This window comes from Bos indicus x Bos taurus, chromosome 29, assembly GCF_003369695.1.
Source record: "Bos indicus x Bos taurus breed Angus x Brahman F1 hybrid chromosome 29, Bos_hybrid_MaternalHap_v2.0, whole genome shotgun sequence".
NCBI classification, from domain to species: domain Eukaryota; kingdom Metazoa; phylum Chordata; class Mammalia; order Artiodactyla; family Bovidae; genus Bos; species Bos indicus x Bos taurus.
Window position 1 is genome coordinate 34,036,532 of NC_040104.1, and position 23,472 is coordinate 34,060,003.

Consider the following 23,472-nt stretch of genomic DNA (forward strand, 5'->3'; position numbering starts at 1 on the left):
GAGCAAACTCCGGGAGACAGTGAAGGACAGGGAAGCCTGGAGTGCTGCAGTCCATGGTGTCACAAAGAGTTGGACACGACTGACTGACTGAACAACAACTGCAGCAGAGAATAAGACGTTAGGATGGGAGACCACACTACCAAACAGGAAGGGAAACCTGACTCCTCCTACTTGGACTGCTGCCATGGAAGTCACGTGTGTAGGTGTGCCTGGTCCATGCCTGCATGAGGGAGGCTGCCCAAGTCTGTGCAAGTCACACTGAGTGCCCAAGTCCACCTCTATCAATACTGCCCAGATGACTCTAAGAGCTGGATGACTCAAGCTCTTGCAGACCGCGAACTGCAATATCCCAACCAGCGATGCTCTCCAGAAGCTGCCTTTTGAAAAGCGGCAATTAAGCTCTACAACATTCTCACGTATAAATTAAACTATCACCACTTTGAACAGGATTCTGATTTTTTTTTTCCAATTCAGCCAGCTGCTGGTGGAGGTGAAAAATGCAACCTAATTTGAACAGAGTCTCTCATGGTTTTGGAGCATGTCGGCATGTTCTGCAGTTACCGAGGCTGCTGCAGCCCACACTTGGGACTGCACCCTCAGAGCTTTGGCTCAATTTCCTATGAGCACCAATTTGCAGACTGGAAAGGACCTAAGAGGATCGGTTACTCCCACCCCATCCTCGGCTGAGGTAACTGAGGTCCAAGGACAGGTAGCAGCAGTCTCCCGAGGCCACCAGCAAGAGACTCCTCCTTTGTCACATGCCTCATTTAACCTGCTTAACAGCCTCCACAGGGAAGTACTACTATTCTTCCCAGCAGTAGATGAGGAAAGCAAAGTTCAGAAGAGTCACACAGTTGGCAGAGCTATTTCCACCGAACCCCATATTCTCTTCCAATCAGAATGCTGTTTAGTTACTCAGTTGTATGTAACTCTTTGAGATCCCATGGACTGTAGCTTGCCAGGCTCCTCTGTACGTTGGATTTCCCAGGCAAGAATACTGGAATGGGTTGCCATTCCCTCCTCCAGGGAACTTTTCCGACCCAGGGATTGGATCCACATCTCTTGCATTGGCAGGCAGGTTCTTTACTGCTAAAGCCAGCTGGGAAGTCAGATCAGAACACCTGCTCTCTTTAGAGAAATCACCCAAATGAGGCCCCACCCTCTGGAGGGACCTGGACCTGACAACAGAATAAACCAGCATCCCAGGGTAATCTCTGGGTCTCCATTTAAATGTAACGCTTTTCCTGGTTTTTGTATTATTAACAAGCCTTTAAAAAAATCTCCTGATTTAAAGGCTGATCTGGCTAGACAGGTGCTTGAAGAGTCCTCAAGATATGACTCCACGGTCTTTTGCAGTCCTCAGTGTCTGCTTTTTATGCAGAGATTCAGAACTCAAGGGGAGCTGTTGGTTTTATCTGGATAGAGGTGACTGGCAGGGAAGCAAAAATCAACTTTTGTTCTAGTTAAAGAAATGACGCAAGGTGCTTTGGGGTAATGATTCTTGCGGCTGCTTCCCTGGAACAGAGAGACATCCCTACAAATGCTTTCTGACAGGTCCCCTTGGTTGGTCTGTCAGCTGCCCTTGTGACTAACACATGCTGGGGAGCCTTCAGGCGCTGCCGTGAGATGATGCTGGCCCAAGTTCTCTCTCAAGGCTTACTCTTTTCCATGGGATCCTAGCAGTACTAATGATCCTATTAATAATCATAACAGTATCTAACATTTCTTGAGAGCCCACTCTGTGCCAGGCAGTGAGATAGCTGCTTTACGCAAATTATCTTACTGGAACATCACAAAACCCTGTGAAGTGGCCACTATGATTATCCCCATTTTATAAATGGGTAAACTGAGGCTGCTGATGCTAAGTCGCTTCAGTCATGTCCGACTCAGTGCGACACCAGAGACGGCAGCGCACCAGGCTCCCCTGTCCCTGGGATTCTCCAGGCAAGAACACTGGAGTGGGTGGCCATCTCCTTCTCCAATGTAGGAAAGTAAAAACTGAAAGTGAAGTCGCTCAGTCGTGTCCGACTCTTAGTGACATCATGGACTGCAGCCTACCAGGCTCCTCCATCCATGGGATTTTCCAGGCAAGAGTACTGGAGTGGGGTACCATTGCCTTCTCTAAAACTGAGGCTATTAGAGGTTAAATTAACTTGCCTGAGGTCTCAAAGCACATTAGGCAGCTGAACTGGGACTTGAAAGCAGTTAGCCTTATTTCATGGAGGAGGGCATGGCAACCCACTCCAGTATTCTTGCCTGGAGAATCCCCATGGACAGAGGAGCTCGTCGGGCTACAGTCCATGGGGTCGCAAAGAGTCGGACACAGCTGAGTGACTAAGCACAGCACAGCACAGCCTTATTTTCGAACTCAGGCTCTCAACCACAATGCTACCCTCGGTCTCCTCTCCTGTAAAAAGGGCCTAATCATTCCAGCCACATCAGCCATAGGGCAAGTGGAAACTGAAGTTCAGAGAGGTTAAGCCACTTGTTCAAGTTTATACAGCCAGCAAGGTATGGAGTCAGGGCCTGAATGGGGTTTTCTGATCCTCCATCATCTGAGCTACAGGGTAGTGGCTGAGAATATGGCCTTTGAAACCCTATGTCATTTACCAGTTATGCGACCCTGGCAAAGCGTTAACTTCTCTGAGCTTTAGTTTCCTCTTCCAGAAGACACAGAACTGTCGTGAGTGTTCAGAGAGATGGTAACTCTTTAGTAATGGCTTGGACCAATGCTAGGCACATAGCAAAAATTTAGAATATTAGACACTAAGATGGGCTTCTCTGGGGGCTCTGATGGTAAAGAATCCACCTGCAGTGCAGGAGACCCAGGTTTGATCTCTGATCGGAAGATCCCCTGGAGAAGGGAATGGCAACCCACTCCAGTATTCTTGCTTGGAGAATCCCACGGACAGAGGAACCTGTTGAACTCTGTCCATGATGCTGCAAAGAGTTGGACACGACTGAGTGACTAACACCGCACTGCTCAGATGGGAAAGTTACAGCATAAAGATTAAGACTGTGAGCTCAAAAGAGAGGGGAAAAAACCAGACTAAAAGCATCAGCTCAAGAGGCTGAGTGCACAGTGTAGCCATTGACTGTGTAACAGTGGATGAGTTACTTAAGTTCACAGGGTTTCCATGTCCTTATTTGTAATATGGGGATAATAACCCACAGGCTGCTGGGAGATTTCAATGAGAAAACACAAGCAAAGCGCTTAGAAGAGTCAGGGCCGAGTGGACAGGGTATGATGGAAGTGAACTGCCCTGATCATTAATCACAAAAAGTGACCCCTGTTATTTCTACTCCTCTAAACCACCCTGCTTCTTGGGGCGAAAATGTTTTTTAAAATGATTAAATGCTATCAAATAAAGCATTACTGCCACGACGGCACAAGTTCCAAGGTCCGACTTATAACGAACCTTCCCCTCACACCCTTCTTTCCCCATTTTGTTCTGTGAATAGATTTCTTTTCTTTGGGAAAGAAAAGGCAGGGTATTCAAATGGAGACTGAACCAACCTGAAAACCTTCATAGAGAGAGTGGGTGACTAACGCAAGGCACCCACCCCAGTGGTGGCCTCTCTGAAAAGGGCGTCCTTCTGGAGGGAAAAATCACACATCTTTGTGTGATCCTTAAGAGATCCCCCAGGCTCAGTGAGGGTCCTCCCTAGGTTCCCAGCCCAGGGCAGAGCAGACAGAAACATCCCAGGGGATGAGAAGACAGCCCGAGGACGAGGCCCTGGGTCCTGCAGTCTTTATAAGGGTAATCAGTGCCGACTCCAGCTTCTCCATCTTCCTATGAAACAGCAGCCAATGTGTTTACAAATGAAAGGTCACCAGTTGCTTCATTCTCAATAAACTTTCCAACTAAGAAACTGAAAGTCAAGTGGATCTTGAGTCCCATCCAGACGTGGTAGCCCTGAGCAGACCCTGGAGAAAGAACAACTCTTTCCTGCCCTCTGTTTTCAACTCCCTCTCTGCTGGTGAGGTGATGCAATTCTTTTCTGGAACTTGATAGGATGTAAAAAATAATTACAAATGAAAAGGTTATTCATAATTTTTAAATGAGTTAATTAGTAAACCCAGTCAGACTCGCTCATTACAGTAATTAATAATTGATTATACTTGAAATTAAACACAATTTTTCATCAAAAATCTAATTAAAGATCTGCGCTTCTTGCCTGTTGATGAGATCAGCTAGTCTGCTGGCAAAAGTCTTTGTGAAGGATATTTGTGCGCGGCAGAGACAATTAATTTGATTTTGAATAATTGATAGATCCTTACAAATTAGTCATCACGGCCTGAGATGATGGCCAAGCCAACAAGAGCTCACCCTTGGCCCTTGGAGAGCCAAGCAGCTGGAGAGCAAGGACAAGGCTGCCAACCCAGCCCTTGAGGACTCGTGGGACGCAGCTGGCACCTGTGATGCACTCACGGCCTTAGCTAAACTCTTCCTCCAAACTCAGAAGCATCCTTCCGAAGTAGTGGACTATGAGGGAGAAATCAGGACTCAGGGGGAGAAGTAAGTTGCCCAAGGAGAAATAGCTGCTCGGTGGCTGAGCTGGGAATGGAATCCAGACTCTCAGGCTGCTGTGAGCTCTGCCCCCAAGTCTCCTTGCTGAGTCTCCAGGTTAACAGAGGGAAGCCCCCAGGTTTGCCTCTCTGATCTGGCCCTTGGATATGGATCCTAAACTCCCGTTTTAAGTTGTCTATATACCTCAGGCTTTGGCAGAAGGATGTATTTATTCTCGGCAGGAACACCTTCTCAGTGGACTGACCTCTCCTGACTTGAGACCCAAATTCTCCCAAATCGACCTCAACCACCCCCCTCCCCCCCAACACTGTCACCCTCTGAGTTGAAGCCCTCATCTTCTCCTGACTTCTTTAGGCAGTAGGGCCCATTCTTTCTCCCTCCACCCTGAACTTTCTAAGACAAACGTGCCCTGCCCCTGCTTCAAGCCCTTCAGGGGTTCCCTGTTGCCCATCCAGTAAGGTCTTGAACTTGGCCTCCACAGTAATCTTCAGAATCTGACCACTCTCTCCTGCGTTAGCTCCAATCGTGGCCCCCATGCCCCTCAAAGTCTTCAACCAGAAAATGTCTTTGCCACCAGATGGCCTTCTTTCAAGACTTGGAAATATCCCTTGGTGTGAAATTTCTTTCCTTCCTGTCTACTTCTGGCTGTGACCTGAAGACTCAGCTAAAACAGCACCTTTGCCAGGAAGCCTCCTCGGCTGCCTTCTGGAGGGGGCTGGTATTCCCGCTGCTGCTCCCCATGTCACAGGTAATATACTACGGGGTCACGCTGGATCAATCGCTGTTTCTAAGCCAGCAGCACCTCAAGAGTAGGGGACACGCTGTTGGCCCTCGCACAGCACAGTGCCTGACTCAAAGAAGGCACCTGCTTGGTTTGCTGAATGAAAAAGAATATTCACAAGATTGTAGATTCTAAGACTACTCTGAAATGGAGTATTTCCTGCCATATCAGTAAACAAGGATGTTGCAGCCATCAGCAACTTCAGGCCCCCGAGCGTGAATTTCTGAGCCCTGAGGGCACCCAAAAGGGAGAACAATGCTTGTGATCCAGCAGCTGCTGCTACTCCCAACTGTGAACAAGGAACTAAGGACGTGAAAAATCAAGAATTGGATGCCTACCTCAGATAGCCGAGATACACGAGAGGAATGATTTCAGTGAGCCCAGCCTCTTTCATCCCCCCATACACAGAAAAGTGCCAAATTTCTTGAGATACCTGGTTTTCCTTAATTAACAACAATCCTTTGATATTCAGACTACCTGTTCCTCGCTGCAGACTTCTGTATAACCTGACTCCCACCCTGTCGCCTACCTCCTCGGAGCAATTATGTCAGGGTTATTCAGAGTCTGTCTCCCAGGCGTGACGTCCTAAAAATTCCCACCAAATAGAACGTAACTCTCAGGTTCTAGGTTGTGACTATTTTTGGAGTTTGACATTATCAGTGCGGGAAGGGAAATGAAAGGTCCTCCAGTGATGAGCCCTATTCAGTGAATAAACCTCTGTCTTGCTTAGTCGTCATTAAGCACTATTTGCACCCTTCCTAGACAGGAAACCCACGAGCTCCCACAGTAGCCCCTACTTTTAGACAATTGATGATATAGTCTTACTGAATGGGAGAGGAAGAAGCCCACGGGATGGACGGCAGAAAGAAAGGTTATTTAATATATAGAGACTTAGACTTTCTTTCTGAACTAAGTTCCACTGTGTATAGTATAAACCTTTCGACTTTAACACAAAACAAGTTACTGTCTCTCGATGAACAGTTGCACTGCTTGTTCAAAAGCCTTCTCATCTATAACCTGTTTGCAGGGCGGTACTGGAGATGTGGATATAGAGAACAGATGTGTGGGCACGGCGGGGACAAGAGGGTGGGATGGATGGAAAGAGTAGCATGGAAATGTGTACGCTGCCATATGTAAAACAGACAACCAGTGGGGACTTGCTGTATGACTCAAGGAACTCAAACTGAGGCTCCGTGACAACCTACAGGGGTGGGATGGGGTGGGAGGGATGTTCAAGATGGAGGGGACATGTATATACTTATGGCGGATGCATGTTGATGTACGATGGAAACCGACACAATATTGTAAAGCAATTATCCTTCAAATAAAAATAAACTAATTAAAAAAAAAACAAATTTATGGTTCTCAAAGGAGAAAGGTGGGGAGGCGGGTAAATTAGGAGTTTGGGATTAGCCAAAAAAAAAAAAAAGTCAACTCATCTATGAAATATAATAATGTCAGTAAAAAGCAAGGGCTGTGCTGGTGGTCGGTGGGGTTACAGTACTGGTGACGCCACGGACAAACTGCTGTGCCAGATGGCCGTGCTTGGAACCCCACAAGCCTCCCCGGTAACCCAGACTATATCAATCCTGACGCTCTTGCAGAACCTGGCTGGGATCTGACTGCTCCCAGTCTGGCTGTTTCTTTTTACCCAAAGACCCAGAGCAGGGGTGGCAAATACTTGGTTTGTCATCAATATTCTCCACTCCTGTGATCACAGCAGACATCAGCCATCAGTCACAGACTCTTCCACGGAGTCTGAAGGAAGCCTGGGGAGGCTTCTCAGCACCGCTTTTCAAGGCGGCCACAGCTAATCAATCAGACAGAAGAGCAGATAAACACATATGCCAACCTGATCTCGATGCCACGAGATTCTCCAACCCAATCTTCACAAGCGGAGAAGAGACCCGACATGCCAGAAAAGGCTTACTGCAGCTCCAGATGCTTAAGGAGTCTTTGTTCGGAGGGTTATCATCTTCCTGATTACTTGTTTTTACTTAAAGATCTTGAGAGCAAAGTGACTTTACAGCTTACATCACCCAGACCCCCATTCAGGCTTGAGTCTCTTCCTCCCAAACCAGTGGGAGCCGCGCACTATTCATCACTCCTTGAGACAGTGCTTACTACCTCTCCGGACAGTCCTCTCCCGTCCATGGTGACTTTGCTTGTCAGAGTCCTTTTCCACAGTGGGCAGTGCTCTGCCTTCCTCTGGCTTCTGCCAGTGAGTTTCATTTCTATTTACTGGGTTTACACAGCCAGGTTTCCTTTGCTAACAGAAGGATCTCAGAATGCCTGAGCGTGGATTCCAGGCCTTCTCAAGCTGGCCTCACCTACCGTACATCTTAGAATGATAGAATCTGAAGGTTGGGAAGGACAGAGGGTTAAGCCAACCCTGGTGGATGCCGTTACTAACAGGCTGATTTACAGAGAGGCAGCGGACTCTACGCCTCTCTCCAGAGTAACATCCTTCCTGGGAGCAGACCAGAGACCAAAGGCAGGGGTCGGAAGCAGGACACCCGACTGTGCTGCAAACACATCAGAAGAGCGCGCAGTGGGGGTGTTGCAGGCACGGCGGTGGGCCTAGAGGAGTGTGTTACATGGGAGGAGCCCTGGGGTCAGCTAGGCAGGCTGGTCTGTGCCGCCCCCCGGCCTGTGTGCCCCCTCAGCCAGTGCCAACCGCTCACGGGGGCTCTTCCCAACCACGGTCTCCACCTGTACCTCGGCTCCCCCGGAAGGCCCGGCCAGACCCTCACCTTCAGACCCGCTTTCCTGGCTTGAGGTCACCACAGCCCACTCTGTGGCAGCTTCCTTCCAGCCCCAGGGCCCGCGGCCTCCTCCCTGCTCCTCGCTGCAGCGGTGTGGCACCCACAGGAGAGGCCAGCCTACTGTCGAGCCTCCCAGCTTGCCACTTCATTTCTAGTGACTATCACCCATGACAGTCATGTCATAGACGACCACCTCAAAAGCCAGTCCTGAGTGCTGGTGCCCGATGCCAGGCTTCCATCACACGAGGGGGCCGACAGGATGCACATCCAGGATGTGCACGCACACCACCTTCCTGGTGTACATGCAGGAGGAGGGGACGGTCCCAGAGCCCCCCTTAACAGTCTCGGGGTGCAGGGGGTGTCGTTACCGGCCAGCCCAGGGTGCCTGGCCCACACGGATCACCCCGCAAGCTCTGACTGCCTACAGGTGTCTCGGTCACTGCCCTCTGGGCCAAAGGGGCCCCCAGGGACCCCAGGGTGGGGGGGTACTTACCCACAAAGTACGCCAGCAGGATGACCAGCGTGGCCGAGATAGCAATGGCACTCAGGGCCGCACACTTCCAGTTACAGTACTTGGAGGGCTTCTTGAGGTTGAAGGCCGGGCGGGAGAAGGTGGTGCGGGGCAGGGGCCGGGGCGGCGGCGAGTACACCGTGCTGGACGTCAGAGGATAGCCCGGCGCCGTGCTGCAGAAGAGCGGGGAGGTGCCTCCCGGCTTGAAGAGGAAGTGCCTGTGGACGGAGAGAAGCCGGGGGCGGCAGGGTTAGCCGGCGCCCCGGGAGCCCACACTGACCTGAGGGTGGAGGCAGCGGTGGAAGAAGCATGCAGAAGAGCCTAGAGAGACGGAGAGAGAGAGAGAGCCACCAAGGAGGAGACGGAGGGACAGAGAATAAGGAAAATCATGTGCCGGACCACAGAACAGGGCACATGGAGACACGTTTCCACAAAAACACGAGTGGGACAGCCCTGCCCATGGGGAACCCACCCCAGCTGGACAGAAGGCTGGGTGCTGAGATCCTTTTCCTGGGAAGCCACGGGGGGCTGGGATGCTGTTTTCTTGGAGAAGGAACTAGATGTCTTCTAAAATTATTGCAGTAACTTGGAAAACGCCTAAAATCCTATTCTGCCCTCACCCCCCGCCCCTCCCCCGGAGATTATGAAACCGCCAGTTTTTCCTCTCCTCCAATACATCCTTTGCTTTTATACCATGGTGGAGGAATGGAATACCAACTTTTTTTTTTTTTTTTTTTTTTAGAGGGAGTTGGGCTTCCCTGATAGCTCAGTTGGTAAAGAATCTGCCTGCACTGCAGGAGACCCCCGTTGGATTCCTGGGTCGGGAAGAGCCTCTGGAGAAGGGATAGGCTACCCACTCCAGTATTCTTGGGCTTCCCTTGTGGCTCAGCTGGTAAAGAATCCGCTTGCAATGCGGGAGACTTGGGTCTTCGATCCTCGGTTTGGGAAGATCCTTTGCAGAAGGGAAACACTATGCACTCCAGTATTCTGGCCTGGAGAATTCCATGGACTGTATATTCCACGGGGTTGCAAAGAGTCGGACAGGACTGAGTGACTTTCAGTTTCACTTTCACTTTGGTAGGGGTGGGAACCAAGAAACCACTACTAAACTCTGCCAAGGTCAAGAGTCCCGTAGTGGCTGTTACACAGTGAATGGCAGCAAATGCCTTCAAAGAACTCTGCTCAGAAGCCAGTCTGCTGCCTTCCAGGCCCCTGGTAACAGCTGCAGCAGCGGACAGACAGGCAACTGTGTCCTGCAGCCTGGCCATAGCATTGAGGGCAGCATGGCAAGGTCAAAGCACATGGCTGTGGCCAAACTAGGTGCCGGGAAATCCTCCACAGCCTGCCTTTAACCACGGCCATGGGAAGACTGGGACACGGCCTGGGAAACGGGGTGCACTGGTTATACTGAATGCCCCCGAAGTCTTAGGGAAGAAGGTAAGACTGAGAGGGATCTTGTACCCTGCTGGGGTGCAAGAGGCCTCGGGCCACAGAATACAACACCAGGGCCAGCATACATACAACACAGGGCTTGTGCTGCATAGAGGCAGCTACATGAGATGGCTTCCGGATGTCAAAGGCAGCCAATGAGATGCTGGGAGCACCATATTAACAAGACTGCTGTTAATATGCTGGGGGATAGCGTACTCCAAGAATAAACTCTTGCAAGTTGAACACAGGCTTGGGGATGGGCATGCAACATGGCCTCATCACTTCCCCCAGGAGGTCCCAGGGAAAGGTCTCAGGGTCAGCATGCAAGAGCAGGAGCCACAGGGAGAGCACACACAGAGGGGAGGAGCATGGGAATGTCACGTACCCGTCATTGTAAGCCCCATCATGGCGGGAGGCGCTGAGAATGTCCATCTCAATGAGGTTGTCCTGCAATGTCCCTAGGAATGGCTGCTTGCCTAGGTTTCTACACACACATGGAGACATGAATGAAGCCATGAGTCATGCATCGATGAAGGGGAGAGTAGAGAAACACAGAGAGTGGCTGACTGGTGCAGCTGTGCGTAAGACCAGCGGGGCGTGGTTTCCAGGCGATGGGGCTGTGGGCAAACGCCCGGTGCCCAGGGTCTGCCTGGCCCAGAGCATCTGGAGGGAGCACCCTCCATACAAACCTGTAGGTCTGCCAGCTGTGTGCATCAGCATCTCTGACTGGTGAAGACTGATTATGGCTTATGTGCTGAGCTAGGCGCGTGATATCCATTTATCTCAGGTCTTTAAGAGAGGCACGGTACAAGGAAGGCAGTGTCATCACCATTGTACAGAGCAGGGAATGGGTCCTTTGGCAGTGCGGGGACCTGGGTGATGACTAATTGGCAGGGACAGAGCTCCACAGAGATGGGGGGCTCTTTCGTCCCCCACATGCACTGCGGCCTTCTGGGACCCAGAATGAAGGTCAACACACTCGCCACTTTGGTCTCAACTGTGCCTGCTAAGTGACGCCACTCACACACAAGTGCGTGGGGTCTTGTTTCCCGATGTTTCAGGGTTGCTGCCACCTCATTTGAATTGTTTTGAGCATGCCCGTGGTAGATACCCTCTGCTGTCTGTGCCTCAGGGAAGGACTGACTGCAGAAAGTCACCTTTTGGGGCCAGCCCTGCCAGAGACTATCCTTCTGACTTTGACCAGATCTTGAGAACTGGAAAACTAAATTCAAGCCCCCTTTCTGCCGCATTCTTGCTGTGTGACTTTGTGTAGACACTTTAACCTTTTCTAATCTTAACCTACTGTATCTGTAAAATGGGGCTAATAATGCTAAACTCACAGGTTGCTATAGGAACAACTGAGGAATGTTGGAAGTGTTTTCAGAGTTTAGGCAAAGGTTACAGAAATAAATACCAAGGCTAGTCATAACAGTGGCTACCTAACCTACATCTCGGCTTCTCAGGCGGTGCTAGTGGTAAAGAACCCGCCTGCCAATGCAGGAGACGTAAGAGATGTGGGTTCGATCCTTGGTTGGCAAGATCCCCTGGAGGAGGGCACGGCAACCCACTACAGTATTCTTGCCTGGAGAACCCCATGGACAGAGGAGCCTGGCGGACTACAGTCCACAGGGTTGCAAAGAGTCAGACACGACCGAGGAACTTAGTATGCACACACCCTAGATCCACTGTATACTTCCCACTGTCTAGAGCTGTGCAACTATTATCCAGTGTAAATCTTTCTTCCCCAACAACCCTGCAAAGTCTCCACTGCATCCTTGTTTTGTAGGCTGGCATGCATGGCACGGCCTGGAGAAGTCCCAGGGTTCTATCATAGAGTAAGCAAGTGGCAGAGCCAGACTGAAGACTGAGTTTGTCTGCCATCGGAGCTCAGGCCCGTTCAGGCCCTCTCTGCCCATAACCTGCCCAGCCTGTGGCTTTGCTCCTGCCCAGCCCCACAGACTCGCAAAGGAGGGGCTGTAAGTACTGTCTCAGAGCGCCATTCCACTGGCCTTCCCAGGGACTGTAGGGGCTCAGACAGCACTGTTTTGCAGCCGAGACTCTGAGTACCACCGTGGTGGGGGATACCTAGCAATCTGGGTGGCAGCCGGTTCTGGAAGACACCCCTGGGGCATCCCACAGAGCCCAGAGTTCCCACAGGGGAGCGGAAGTCCCTCGGAGTTGCCCCATTTCTGCCCCCAGGCAGGGAGGCCTTCTGATGGGAGGTCGTGTGACCCAGTGGGAAGCACACAGGCCCTGGGGTCAGGAAGGTCTGCTTCTCTCAGCCCCTGGCCTGCAAGTGCCTGACAGATGGTAGAAAGAACTCAAATACTTGCTGACTACTGCGGGTGATGGGGTATACCAAGGGGAGTGTGCCTGGCATATCGTGAGCATGTAGTTGGTGTTTAATTGAGGGTAGCACAGGGGGTGTTCTATTATTATTCCCTCTATTCCCTGCATTTCAGGAGGACATCTGCAGTCTCTTCATAGTCTATACCGCCCAGCCTGGGCAGGCCCTCACTCCCCTGTCCAGGGACCCCAGAGCTGAGCTCTTGCTGCCTTCCTGGGGCCTGAGAGTGGCCACGTGGCACGCTCACCAGGACACACGGGGTCTGGCCTATATCACTAGCTGAGGACCGTGCTCTTAGACCGTCAAATCTAATCTTTAAGATGCATCACACACACACACACAACACAGAAGTCACTCAGTTGTGTCCGACTCTTTGTGACCCCATGGATTGTAGCCCACCAGGCTCCTTGGTCCGTGGGATTTTCCAGGCATGAATACTGGAGTGGGTTGCCGTTTCCTTCTCCAGGGGATGCATCAGTAGCAAGTAAATATATTCAGGGAAAAGGGACAAAGGATAAAGATCAAAACGTTAACAGTGGGGATTTTCCAGTGTCTGGAATAAGAGCCATTTTAATTTTGTAATTTTAAAGGAAACTTTTAAAGAGAGAGAGAGAATGGTCAACTACCTCCTGAAAGTACAGATCCATTCAAACAGGGGAAAAGGCAACACGACAGAAAAGGGTCTCTAGAGTGACAGAGTGCGTGTCATCCCCTGAGAGAGCGTCCAGATCCGCACTAACTCCGAGGTCAATCGTCTAGATCGCTCAGGAACTTGGGGGTACATGCGCACTTGCTGAAATGCTGCCCATTCAGAGGCTACTTTGCCTTGAACTGTGCTGTGTGTGTGCTCAGTCATGTCTGACTCTTTGTGACCCCGTGGACCATAGCCTGCCAGGTTCCTCTACCCATGGGGATTCTCTGGGCAAGAATACTGGAGTGGGTTGCCATGCCCTCCTCCAGGGGATCTTCCTGACTCATGGATCGAACCCACATCTCTTGCATCATCTGTATTGGTAGGCAGTTTCTTTACCACTGTTTCACCTGGGAAGCCTTTGCCTTAAAATAACAAGCCTTATTTCGTACTTTCAAAACTGAGTCTGGGTCAATTTATTAGGTCTCATCTGACTCTGAGAAAACCAAGGCCCAGAGAGACACATGTCCTACTCCCACCCACATAGCAAGTCAGTGGCAGAACTGGAATGAGAGCTCCGGTGACCCAACGCCCAGTTCAAGAGTCCCCAGTACATTTTGTGTCTACCTCTGCCCCCAACATCTGGGTTTCTGGTTCTTTTGAAACATAAATGTGATGAGAGTTTCCTGATGGGGACCCTGAGCTGCTGAGCCCTCCCTGGGTTACAGTCCTGCAGGGTCTCCAGCTCACTGCTGCTGGGAGCTCAGGTATGGCCGCCAGATTCATCTGACCCTCTCATTGCTGGCTGTTGTTAACTCATTTTACAGATATGCAAGCTGAGACCCAGAGATGTTAAGACACTGCCTGAGATCACACAGCAATGAAAAGCTAGAGACGGGACTCAAACCCAGATCTCTCTGAACTCATCAAGCTGCCTATCAGGAAAGAGCAGCCAAGGGCTTGGAGAGGGCACTGCAAAGTAATGCTAGACGGTACTGAGAGCTCCTCATAGAGAGGAGACTGGCTCCTTTCAAAGCCTGAGGGGAGGCCCTGGATCAGTTCCTGGGCTGCCTGAAGCAGGGTTCCATTTCTTTGACCCAGGGCCGGATGAGCTTGCCTCCCAAATGCAGAAGACAGGGCTTTGCGAGAGGAAGTGGCTGGGGAGCTGCAGAGGCCAGTGGTTCTTCTGGGACCGCCCCGTTCCACAGCCCATCTTCTCACCACAAGCCACTGTCCTGGACCAGGTTTCCACCCACAGGGCCCTGGGACAAAGCAGGACAGGCAGGGCTCACACCCCACACCCTGCAGCTGAGACCCTCCCACAGGGTGCTTGGGTGTAAGAGACTCAGCCACAACCACTTAAATTTAGTTACAGAGCTGGCATTTGAGCGGAAGGATGAACATAGAAAAGTGAACCAGGTCTTCATGCCATTCCCATGATGTCCCTCTCGATTTGAAAGATGTTGACAGCTACTCACCCTCACGTCTACCGCTCCAGGCCCCAACCCACAGGGTAAAGTGCGCCCTCCTGCTCATGGAACTCAAGGGTCACTGATCCCTATTTACTGTCATCTCCACAGGGAAGCCCTGAAGCTCCCACTTCAGCCAACTCTTAGCCCTCTCCCCCAAAATCCAAGTTCTCTCCCGGCCTTTGCACAACTCTCGTCTCGGAATTCCTTTCTCCCCTGAAATTCCACTCGTACACGCCCCAGGACGCTACCTGTAATAATCAGAAAGGCAGCACTGGACAGTGGTTGGGGCAGAAACTCCGAGTAGGCTGGCCCGAGTATGGATCGTGGCCCTGCCCTTCACTGGCTGTGGCTCCTTAGATAAGTTTCTTAAGTTTTCTGTTCTTTAGATTCTTCACTTCTCCAGTGAGGAGGGTAATAAGAGCTAAGTGTAGAAGAGCTAAGATAGCAGAGGAGTGCAGAAGAACTGAGATAGCAGTACTGACAGCTATCCTTTTAAAGGCATGCTTATAAGGTTGGTGTGTCGGCTTGTCTGGTGTCTGGGAACTTAGGGTTCAGGCGGGTTCCCACCATCAACTGATAAGAGGGACTGACTCACTGGGCCTCAACTATTTGCATAAACACCAGGGTTTATGCTGAACACCTGCTTTCCTTCTGGGAGTCTGGATTTTGGATACATGCCAGGCAGGAGGTGAGGTGTCCATGTGACCAACCCTCAATAAAACCCTGGGCACTGAGTCTCTAATGAGCTTCCCTGGTTGGAAGCTCATTAGCACACTCAGTATGGACTCTCTGCGTGTTTGTTATGGTTATTATTTGGTGCTTCTAAGCAGGGGAGGGGGCGGTCCCACAGTCCTCTCTGCTGGGAGGCTTCCCTGGTCAGAGCATTATGCAGACAGCCCTGCCTCCCTCACTAGACCTTGTGCTTCCCGCGTGGGAGTGGCTGTGTCATGTCTGTGATCGAATCACCAAATGACAGAGTCCGTGGGGTTCCGACAGCTCCCAGCAATGCTCAGAAGCTGGCCTGGAGCACCAGGAGACACCGTGCACCCTTCTGGAAAGCGCGTCAGGGCTGGGCTGGAGACCAGGGGATGGCCTCCCATCCCTGGGGGTGGGCATGGCTGTTCCCCCAGTGGAGTGTGGCCGCGGAGTGGACCCCAGGCTCCCAGACCAGGCCTGCGATCAGATGAGCTAGAGCTGAGGTCTGGCTGCCTTCTGCTCTGGCTTCCCCTTTATCCGACAGGAGCCCGTCGGGTTATTCATCAGGCAGGCCCTGAGAACTCAATCACACATCTGATGCCTCAGACGGTGAAAGAATGGGATTGGGTTTTAGGGGACTCTCAACACGTGGTTCCCACCAGAATGGACCACAGACGCACCTGCGGGGCTTAAAGCAACATCGCAGCCCAGCTCTGGGGAGCACAGCTAGACACCATCTCCTTCCTCCCTGGGGGCCTCGGTCACCCTGGGGGGTGCCAGTGGCATAGCAGGGCGGGGCAGGGAAAGGAACAGGTTAATCAAGTCCTTCCTCTTCTTTGTCCTGGTAGCCTCTTTTCTCCTGCCGGCATGCAAGAGAAACCCCTCCTGGTCACTCTACTAGCTGTTAGGGTATTTGCTCGCTATTTATTTTCGCCCTCAACCAAGACTCAGTGTGACAATTACGGAGGGGCCTATGGCTGTTTCTCTGGCATCGGGAGGGAGGCCCACCTGCTGGTGGGCCTTGGCAAAGCTGTTCAGGGCAGCCGTCTCAAACAGGCCCTGCTCTCTGGGGCTCCCTGGGCTGAGCTCAGCCTGTGTCTCCCCCGGCCCGCCTCTCCTCCCTGCCTCTCCCTGGGGACTCCTGCTCTTCACCAGGGTGTCCCCTGGCACCAGGGCCCCTGGGACGTCTCCCCTGCGCCCTGCTCAGGCCTCAGGTGAGTGTACATATCCATTCATTTGCTCCATCATTCATTCACACCATTTCGCTTGCATGTTAATATTTATCAAACCCCCATCAGGCGGCAAGGCTATGTTGTGTGCTGGGGGATCCTGAGGCAAGGCAGTTAAAACACGTTTCCGGTGCTGATCTCTAGCCTACTGCTACAGTCTGTTCTCTGGCACACAGTAGGCACTGCTGAATATTTACTGGACAACAAATAACTACATGATAAGCCCTTGAGCGTGCACGTGTGCTAAGACCTATGCAGACATTATTTTTGTAACTGCTCCAACATCTTGATGAGGCAGTGCGGTAGATTCAAGGAGGATGAAAATTCTCAGCTCTTCTTGCTTTGAGAAATGGGGTCTATTGTCTCTCCCTTGAAGCTGGCTGGCCCGTGACTGCTCTGACCAACAGAATATGACAGAAGTGACACCATGCCAGTTCCAGGCCAAGCCTAATATTAGGAGGATCAACGGCTTCTTGTCTCAGCACAGTGGAGCCTTGAGCTGCCATGTGGAGAGACACCCTGAGACTATACGAGAAGGAGAGGGTGCCCCCAACCTAAGTCCAGCTTCCCAGCGGTGTCCCCCAGGGTGTCAGGCACATGAGTGAAGCCATCTTGGATCCTTCAGACCAGCTCAGCCAACAGCCAGACACAACTGCCTCCCATCTACCCCCTGTGGAGCAGAGGGCCAGCCCACCCGAGCTCTTCCTGAACTCTCAACTCACGCTGTGAAGTACAATCAACTGATGGTCTTTAAACCACTAAGTCTTGGGGTAGTTGGTTATGCAGCAGTAGATCATCAGAACAGGAATTCACTTGCATTTTCTCCCCTGCAGAGACGAAGACTTGTAAGGTCGAGGTCCGCAGCTAGTGAGCACTGGGGTGAGGGTCTGATCATAGGATGCATCTGACCTTTAAACCTGTGCTTTGAACAACTTGTGCCCTCAAAATGTCAGGGTCAAACTCACTGTTTCAAAGTAAAGAAGAGAGAGAACCCACAATTTCCTCTCAACTCCTCTGGTGAGCAGCACCTTAATACATATTTTTGAATGGCTTTTTCTTCACAGGGTTGATATGGGCAGCAGATACACATGGGAGAAAAAGGGAAACAACTGTTATGGCATGTCTTTTAATGCCAGGCACTGTGCGGTGTGCTCATATATTAGCTCCCAAGCTAAGAGATATGACGTCTTATCCCAATTTACAGGTGGGGACATCGAGGTCCAAAGATGTTAAGGAATTTTCCCTGCCAGGAAGCGCTGAAGCCAAGGTAGGCGTCTACATCCATCTGATCTATAAAGCCTGCATCCTTCTCACCCCACCAAGTTGTTCAGTTACCTGTGACCCTATCTCCCAGACTTGACATGGCTCCCTCATAAACTCTACCTTGTTGGTTTTGTGCTGTTGACCAGCTGGTATTAAGAGCCAGAATTCTGATTGTCTTATCCACTGTACTAGGCAACTCTCCCAGCTTCAGGCTATTTTTAGATGCACAGAACTCTGCGGTCACAGACGAAGCCTTCCTCCAACATCTCATCTGGGTCTTCAAGGACAAGTAGGACTTTGATAGACCAAGAAGGAAGGAGGAGGGTGACTCTGGCAGAGACTTGTGCAAAGAATCTGTGCAAAGGCACAGGGGCATGTGAGGCCCAAGGTTTTGCTGAAATACTGATACACACACATATGTGTACACTCATCTATACACACAAACACTGAGTATTAAATTTACAAGATTATGTTATATATGTGTATGGATTTAGATAAACAAGAAAATGTTACATAAACACAAGCATATGCCAACATGTTAATAATGATTACTGTCTGGTGGTAGATATGGGTAACTTTCTTTTTTTGCTTATTTCTATTTCCCAAGTGCTCTATAAAATATCAGTTGAACGATAAAGTGTTAAGAAGAGAGAAAACAAAGTTCCTGTGGTTTGAGCAGTGGAAGTGGGAGGACAGAGGGCAGATGGGCACTGGCTGACCAGGCAGGAGAGTTAAGCCGGGACCACCCTCATATCTCCAAGAGCCATCAGGAGACCAACCCTGCTGCTGGTCCTCTCCTCTATCTTCCTATCCCTCGAGAAACTTGGAGAAACACCTACGTTGATGCTATGTGAGAAACACAAACTTCTAAGCAGAGGGAGTGGCTGCCACACTCCCTTCAGAGAATGAGAGCCATTGATTACTTGCTGGCTTCCTTTGATTGTGTGCCGTCATTCAGCAAGCACTTTGGGAATACTGGGGATCTAATTAAGCTACTCTGCTCGGGAAGGCACACAATTATCTGACTCTGTCCATGAAGAGAGCAAATGAAGCACGCAGGGAAAAGTCACACATGATTTTAAAGGCTGTCAACAGACATATTAATTAAGAGACTGGGGAAGGGGTTGGGCCATACCTGTGAGAAATGTACTTTAGGAAAAAATGACTGTATGAAAAGACACAAAAGGATGCTGGTTTTCTCTCACTGGACCCACAAGTTCAAGGTGGGAGTATCACAGCCAGGTGCCAGGCACAGTCCGATGGGTCCGCTTCCCATGTGTGGATTAACTTCACTTCCTTAAATGTGACATGACTTTTGTCCTCTTCCCAGATAAGGAACAGGGATTTAAGAGGCTAAAATCTCTGTTTCCCACTACTTTGAGAAATAGGGCAGAAGAGTAAGAGGTTCCAAACATCCAGCCTGGGACACTTTGTCCTCGGTTCAGAGCAAGTAGAGAAAGGCTACGTCCCCCAAAGTCAAGAGCGTGTGTCTCAGAGTGGCAGGCTGGCGGGTGCGTCCAATTTTCATCTTTACATCTTTCTGCGCTTTCCCCAGTGGGCTTGTATGGTTTTCATAATCTTAAAAGAATCATCTCCACTTGGGAAAAATAGTGATGTAGCCAAGGGAAGGAAGACAGCTAGGAACTGAGGCTGACTGAGATCCTTGAGCTGAAAGGAACATCCTAGGAAGCTGGGAGAAAGGAGAGGCAGAGTCCAGCCCAGCAGCAGGTGGTGGGGGTGCAGGGAGATGGCCCCATACCCAGGAGCCGGGGCACCTGGGTTCAAATCTCAGCTGTGCGTGGACTGTGATGGGACCTGAACTAGTCACCTATCCCAAGTTTTAGCTTCCAAATCTGTCAGCTGGGATCACAATAATAATACCTACTTCCTCAAGTTGCGAGGACTACCATTTTATCACACAAACCCGTATACATCCATGTTAGGGCTTGTTAGGGCTTTGGGGATAGAGCGGCTAGGCCAACAGGGGAGGAGGAGAGGTGGGCAAGGGAGATGGTCACTGAGCAGCCACCTACCCACTGGCTGCTCCTGCCTGGTCCCCAGGTGGTCCCCATGGCACCACGCAGGTGCCACGCCAGGGAGAGGGGGACCGAATCACGGAAGGGAATGGCGGAGGTGTGGGCCCAAATCAGACCCTGGGAGCTTGCTCTCTGCCACATGCCAGCCTGCTTAGACACAGCAGCTCTCACCTACTGTTACAACAGCGCTTTCCATCCAGCAGCAGCCCTGTGGTGTAGTAAAGGGAGGCGCAGAGGGGGAGGCCGCTTGACCAAGCTCACACCTTCAGTGAGCAGCAGGGTAGCCCTGAACCTCAAGAGCTGCTTGATTCCCAAGCCACAGTACTCTCTCCCCTCCATCCCACGGCCCTTCTTTCTGGCAGCCAGAGAGTCTGATCCCTGGGACCCTGCTGCTCAGGACGGGCCAGGTGGTGGGCACGCAGCACAGCCCCGCCAGGGCCTCAGAGCCCCGGGGATCTCAGCCCGGCCGTCTCCTGTCCTCAGGGCCCCAGCCCGCCCCACACCCCGCACCTGGTCTCCAGTGGGATGTTACTGTTGAGCAGCCAGTTGTCCTGGGCGTGGGTCTGCTCCTGCGCACCGCTGGCGGGGGGCTCTCCAGACAGCGAGTGGTCTGTGGGCGCCGGGCTGGGGTTGCTCCTTGGAGTGAAGTTGCCCCGGTTCAGGGAGCTAATGGAGGCCGCATGGTGCTGGTTGGGGGTGTGGGCATGCGAGAGCGGAGGCGGCGGTGTCCGGAGTCGAGAATGGTTCTGCAGGCCGCCCGGGTGATCTAGGGTACAAACACGCATGGTCAGCGAGGTGGGGACGGCCCCATGGGGACCACACGGGGGCCACACAGGAGCAGCCAGGCCAGCCGTGAAAAGAGCAAGTCACTCAGACGTGTCTGACTCTGCGACACATGGGCTGTAGCCCGCCAGGTTCCTCTGCCCCAGGTTCCTCTGCCCAGGTTCCTCTCCCGGCAAGAATACTGGGGTGGGCTGCCATGCCTTTCTCCAGGGGATCTTCGCAACCCAGGGAGAGAATCCAGGTCTCCCACGTTGTAGGCAGATTCTTTACTGTTTGAGCTACCCAGGAAGCCCCATGCCAGCCGTGGGAACTGGCCAACGGGGCACGATCATGCAGTCAATAAACAAGTGCTCGACAGGCATTTACTGAGTATCTGCTACTCTAGGTGCTGGGGAGCAAAGCAGACAAAAGTCCTGTCCTCACTGAGCTTACATCTGAGTTAGAAAGACAGACAGAAAAGATTAAAAAAAGAAAACAAAGACCAGATAAATAGGCATGAATTTAAGTAAATTCTGGGAGACATTGAAGGACAGGGATGCCTGGCGTGCTGCAGTCCATGGGGCCGCAAAGAGTCAGACATGACTTAGAGACTGAACAACAACACATGTCACTGACTTCATACTGTTTCTTTGATACTTTTAGGCTACGGCCAGAACCCATAGCTTCAACATTACCTGGGAATTTGCTAAAAATGAAAATTCTTATGTCTTGACCCAGAGTTACTGAATCATGAACCTTTGAGTGGGGCCAAGAAATCTGACCTTACAAACCCTCCAGGTGACTCTGAGGCATGATAAGATTTGGATATCACTAGTTATATGTAAGATTAAACAGCAAACGAAACAAATGAGTTAAACAAATCATATACATACTTATCTATGTATGAAAGTGAAAGTGTCAGTTGCTCAGTCATGGCCAACTCTTTGCGACCCCATGGACTGTAGCCCACCAGGCTCCTCTGTCCATGGAATTCTCCAGGCAAGAATACTGGAGTGGGTAGCCATTCCCTTCTCCAGGGGATCTTCCTGACTCAGGGATCGAACCTGTGTTTCCTGCATTGCAGGCAGACTCTTTACCGTCTAAGCCACCAAGGAAGCCCATATATACATATATAGTCACCATCTCGGTAAATTATATTTATATTTATATATATATATATATATATATATATATATATATCACACACACACATATATAGTTTGGGCTTCCCTGGTAGCTCAGATGGTAAAGAATCCTCCTGCAATGCAGGAGACCCTGGTTCAATTCTTGGGTTGGAAAGGCCCCCTAGAGAAGGGATAGGCTTCCCACTCCAGTATTCTTGGGCTTCCCTGATGGCTCAGATGGTAAAGAATTTGCCTGCAATGCGGGAGACCTGGGTTCCATCCCTGGGTTGGGAAGAGTCCCTGGAGGAGGGCACAGCAACCCACTCTAGTATTCTTGCCTGGAGAATCCCCATGGACAGAGGAGCCTGGCGGGCTGCAGTCCATGAGGTTGCAAAGTCAGACATGACTGAATGACTAAGCACAGCCCAGCAAATATATGTATATACATGTAGTTTACCAAGATGGTGATAAATCTGAGAACACACAAAGCCGGGAAGGAGGCTGTGGCCTGTGTATGTCGGGGCAGTGATGAAACTTTAGATCAGATGGTCAGTGATGGGCTTCTGAGTAAAGGGAATGATCCATGCTGGTGTCTGGGGTGGGGGTGGCAGTTAAAAAGCACCACTTACACTTCTGGAGCACTAACTATGTGCCAGGCACTATTCTGAGCCTACTTGTGTTAATTCAGCTAATCCTCACAACCCACTACAAGCAGGTATTGTGTGCATTTCATTTTACAGATGAAGCAATTACTTGCCTGGAAAATCCCATGGATAGAGGAGCCTGGTAGGCTGCAGTCCATGGGGTCCTAAGAGTCGGATACGACTGAGTGACTTCACTTTAACTTTTCACTTTCATGTATTGGAGAAGGAAATGGCAACCCACTCCAGTGTTCTTGCCTGGAGAGTCCCAGGGACGGGGGAGCCTGGTGGGCTGCCGTCTATGGGGTCGCACAGAGTTGGACACGACTGAAGTGACTTAGCAGTAGCAGTATATATATTCATATAAATTTTTATTTATATATAAATATTTATATTTTATTTACTCCTTCTAATTACTTGGAGTGTTGGAGTACCATCTTAAAGTAACATCCGCTCAGCTATGCTCACAGGAAGGGTATTATGAGGGTAAAGAAGGTCAGGAAACTGGGTTCTATTCTAGATTTTGCCACTTATTAATCTCATAACCATTGTTGTGGACTGCACATTTAAACCCTCCAAAATTCCCTGGTGGCTCAGCTGGTAAAGAATCCGCCTGCAATGTGGGAGACCTGGGTTTGACCCCTGGGTTGGGAACATCCCCTGGAGAAGGCAATGGCTACCCACTCCAGTATTCTGGCCTGGAGAATTCCATGACTATTTCATGGGGTAGCAAAGAGTCAGACATGACTGAGTGACTTTCACTTTCAAAATTCATAAGTGGAACACCTAACCCCAAATCAATGGTATCTGTAGGTGGGGTTCTTGGGAGGTAACAAGGTTGAGATAAAGATACAAGGGTGGAGTCCTCACGACAGGATTAGTGCCCTTAGAAAAAGAGCCCAGAGAGCTAGCACTCTCTCTCTGCACGACGTGGGGACATCGCAAGAAGGTGGCCATCCTCATATCAGGAGGAGGCCTCTCACCAGACGCTGAATCTGCCTGCACCTTGATCTTGGACTTCTCAGACTCTGGAACTATGAGAAATAAATGCTTGTGGTCTAAATTACCTTGTCTATGGTACTTTGTTTTAGCAGCCCAAGCTGACTAAGACAGAAACTGGTAATCAACAGTATGATGATGCTGGAACAAATATCTAAAAAATGTGGAAGTATCTTTGGAACTCGGTAATGGGTAGAGTCTGCAAGAGTTTTGAGGTGCATGCTAAAAAAAAAAAAAGACTATGTTGCTGTG

The 23,472-nt window shown here is 50.7% G+C and overlaps 1 protein-coding gene across 11 annotated transcripts in view; it reads right to left on the reverse strand.

Moving 5' to 3' along the window:
- The window catches only part of TENM4 (teneurin transmembrane protein 4), a 1,822,236-nt gene that overhangs the window by 241,473 nt on the left and 1,557,291 nt on the right, over nucleotides 1-23,472 (reverse strand). For 8 of the 11 annotated variants that reach the window (XM_027532088.1, XM_027532096.1, XM_027532092.1 and 5 more), the window contains 3 exons: nucleotides 20,205-20,460; nucleotides 10,406-10,504; nucleotides 8,572-8,807 (listed from right to left, as the gene is read on the reverse strand). In XM_027532088.1, the coding sequence (XP_027387889.1) occupies nucleotides 8,572-8,807; nucleotides 10,406-10,504; nucleotides 20,205-20,460 (591 nt within the window). The remainder of the gene's footprint in view (nucleotides 1-8,571; nucleotides 8,808-10,405; nucleotides 10,505-20,204; nucleotides 20,461-23,472) is intronic. The other 3 variants (XM_027532098.1, XM_027532094.1, XM_027532095.1) reach the window with 1 other exon arrangement.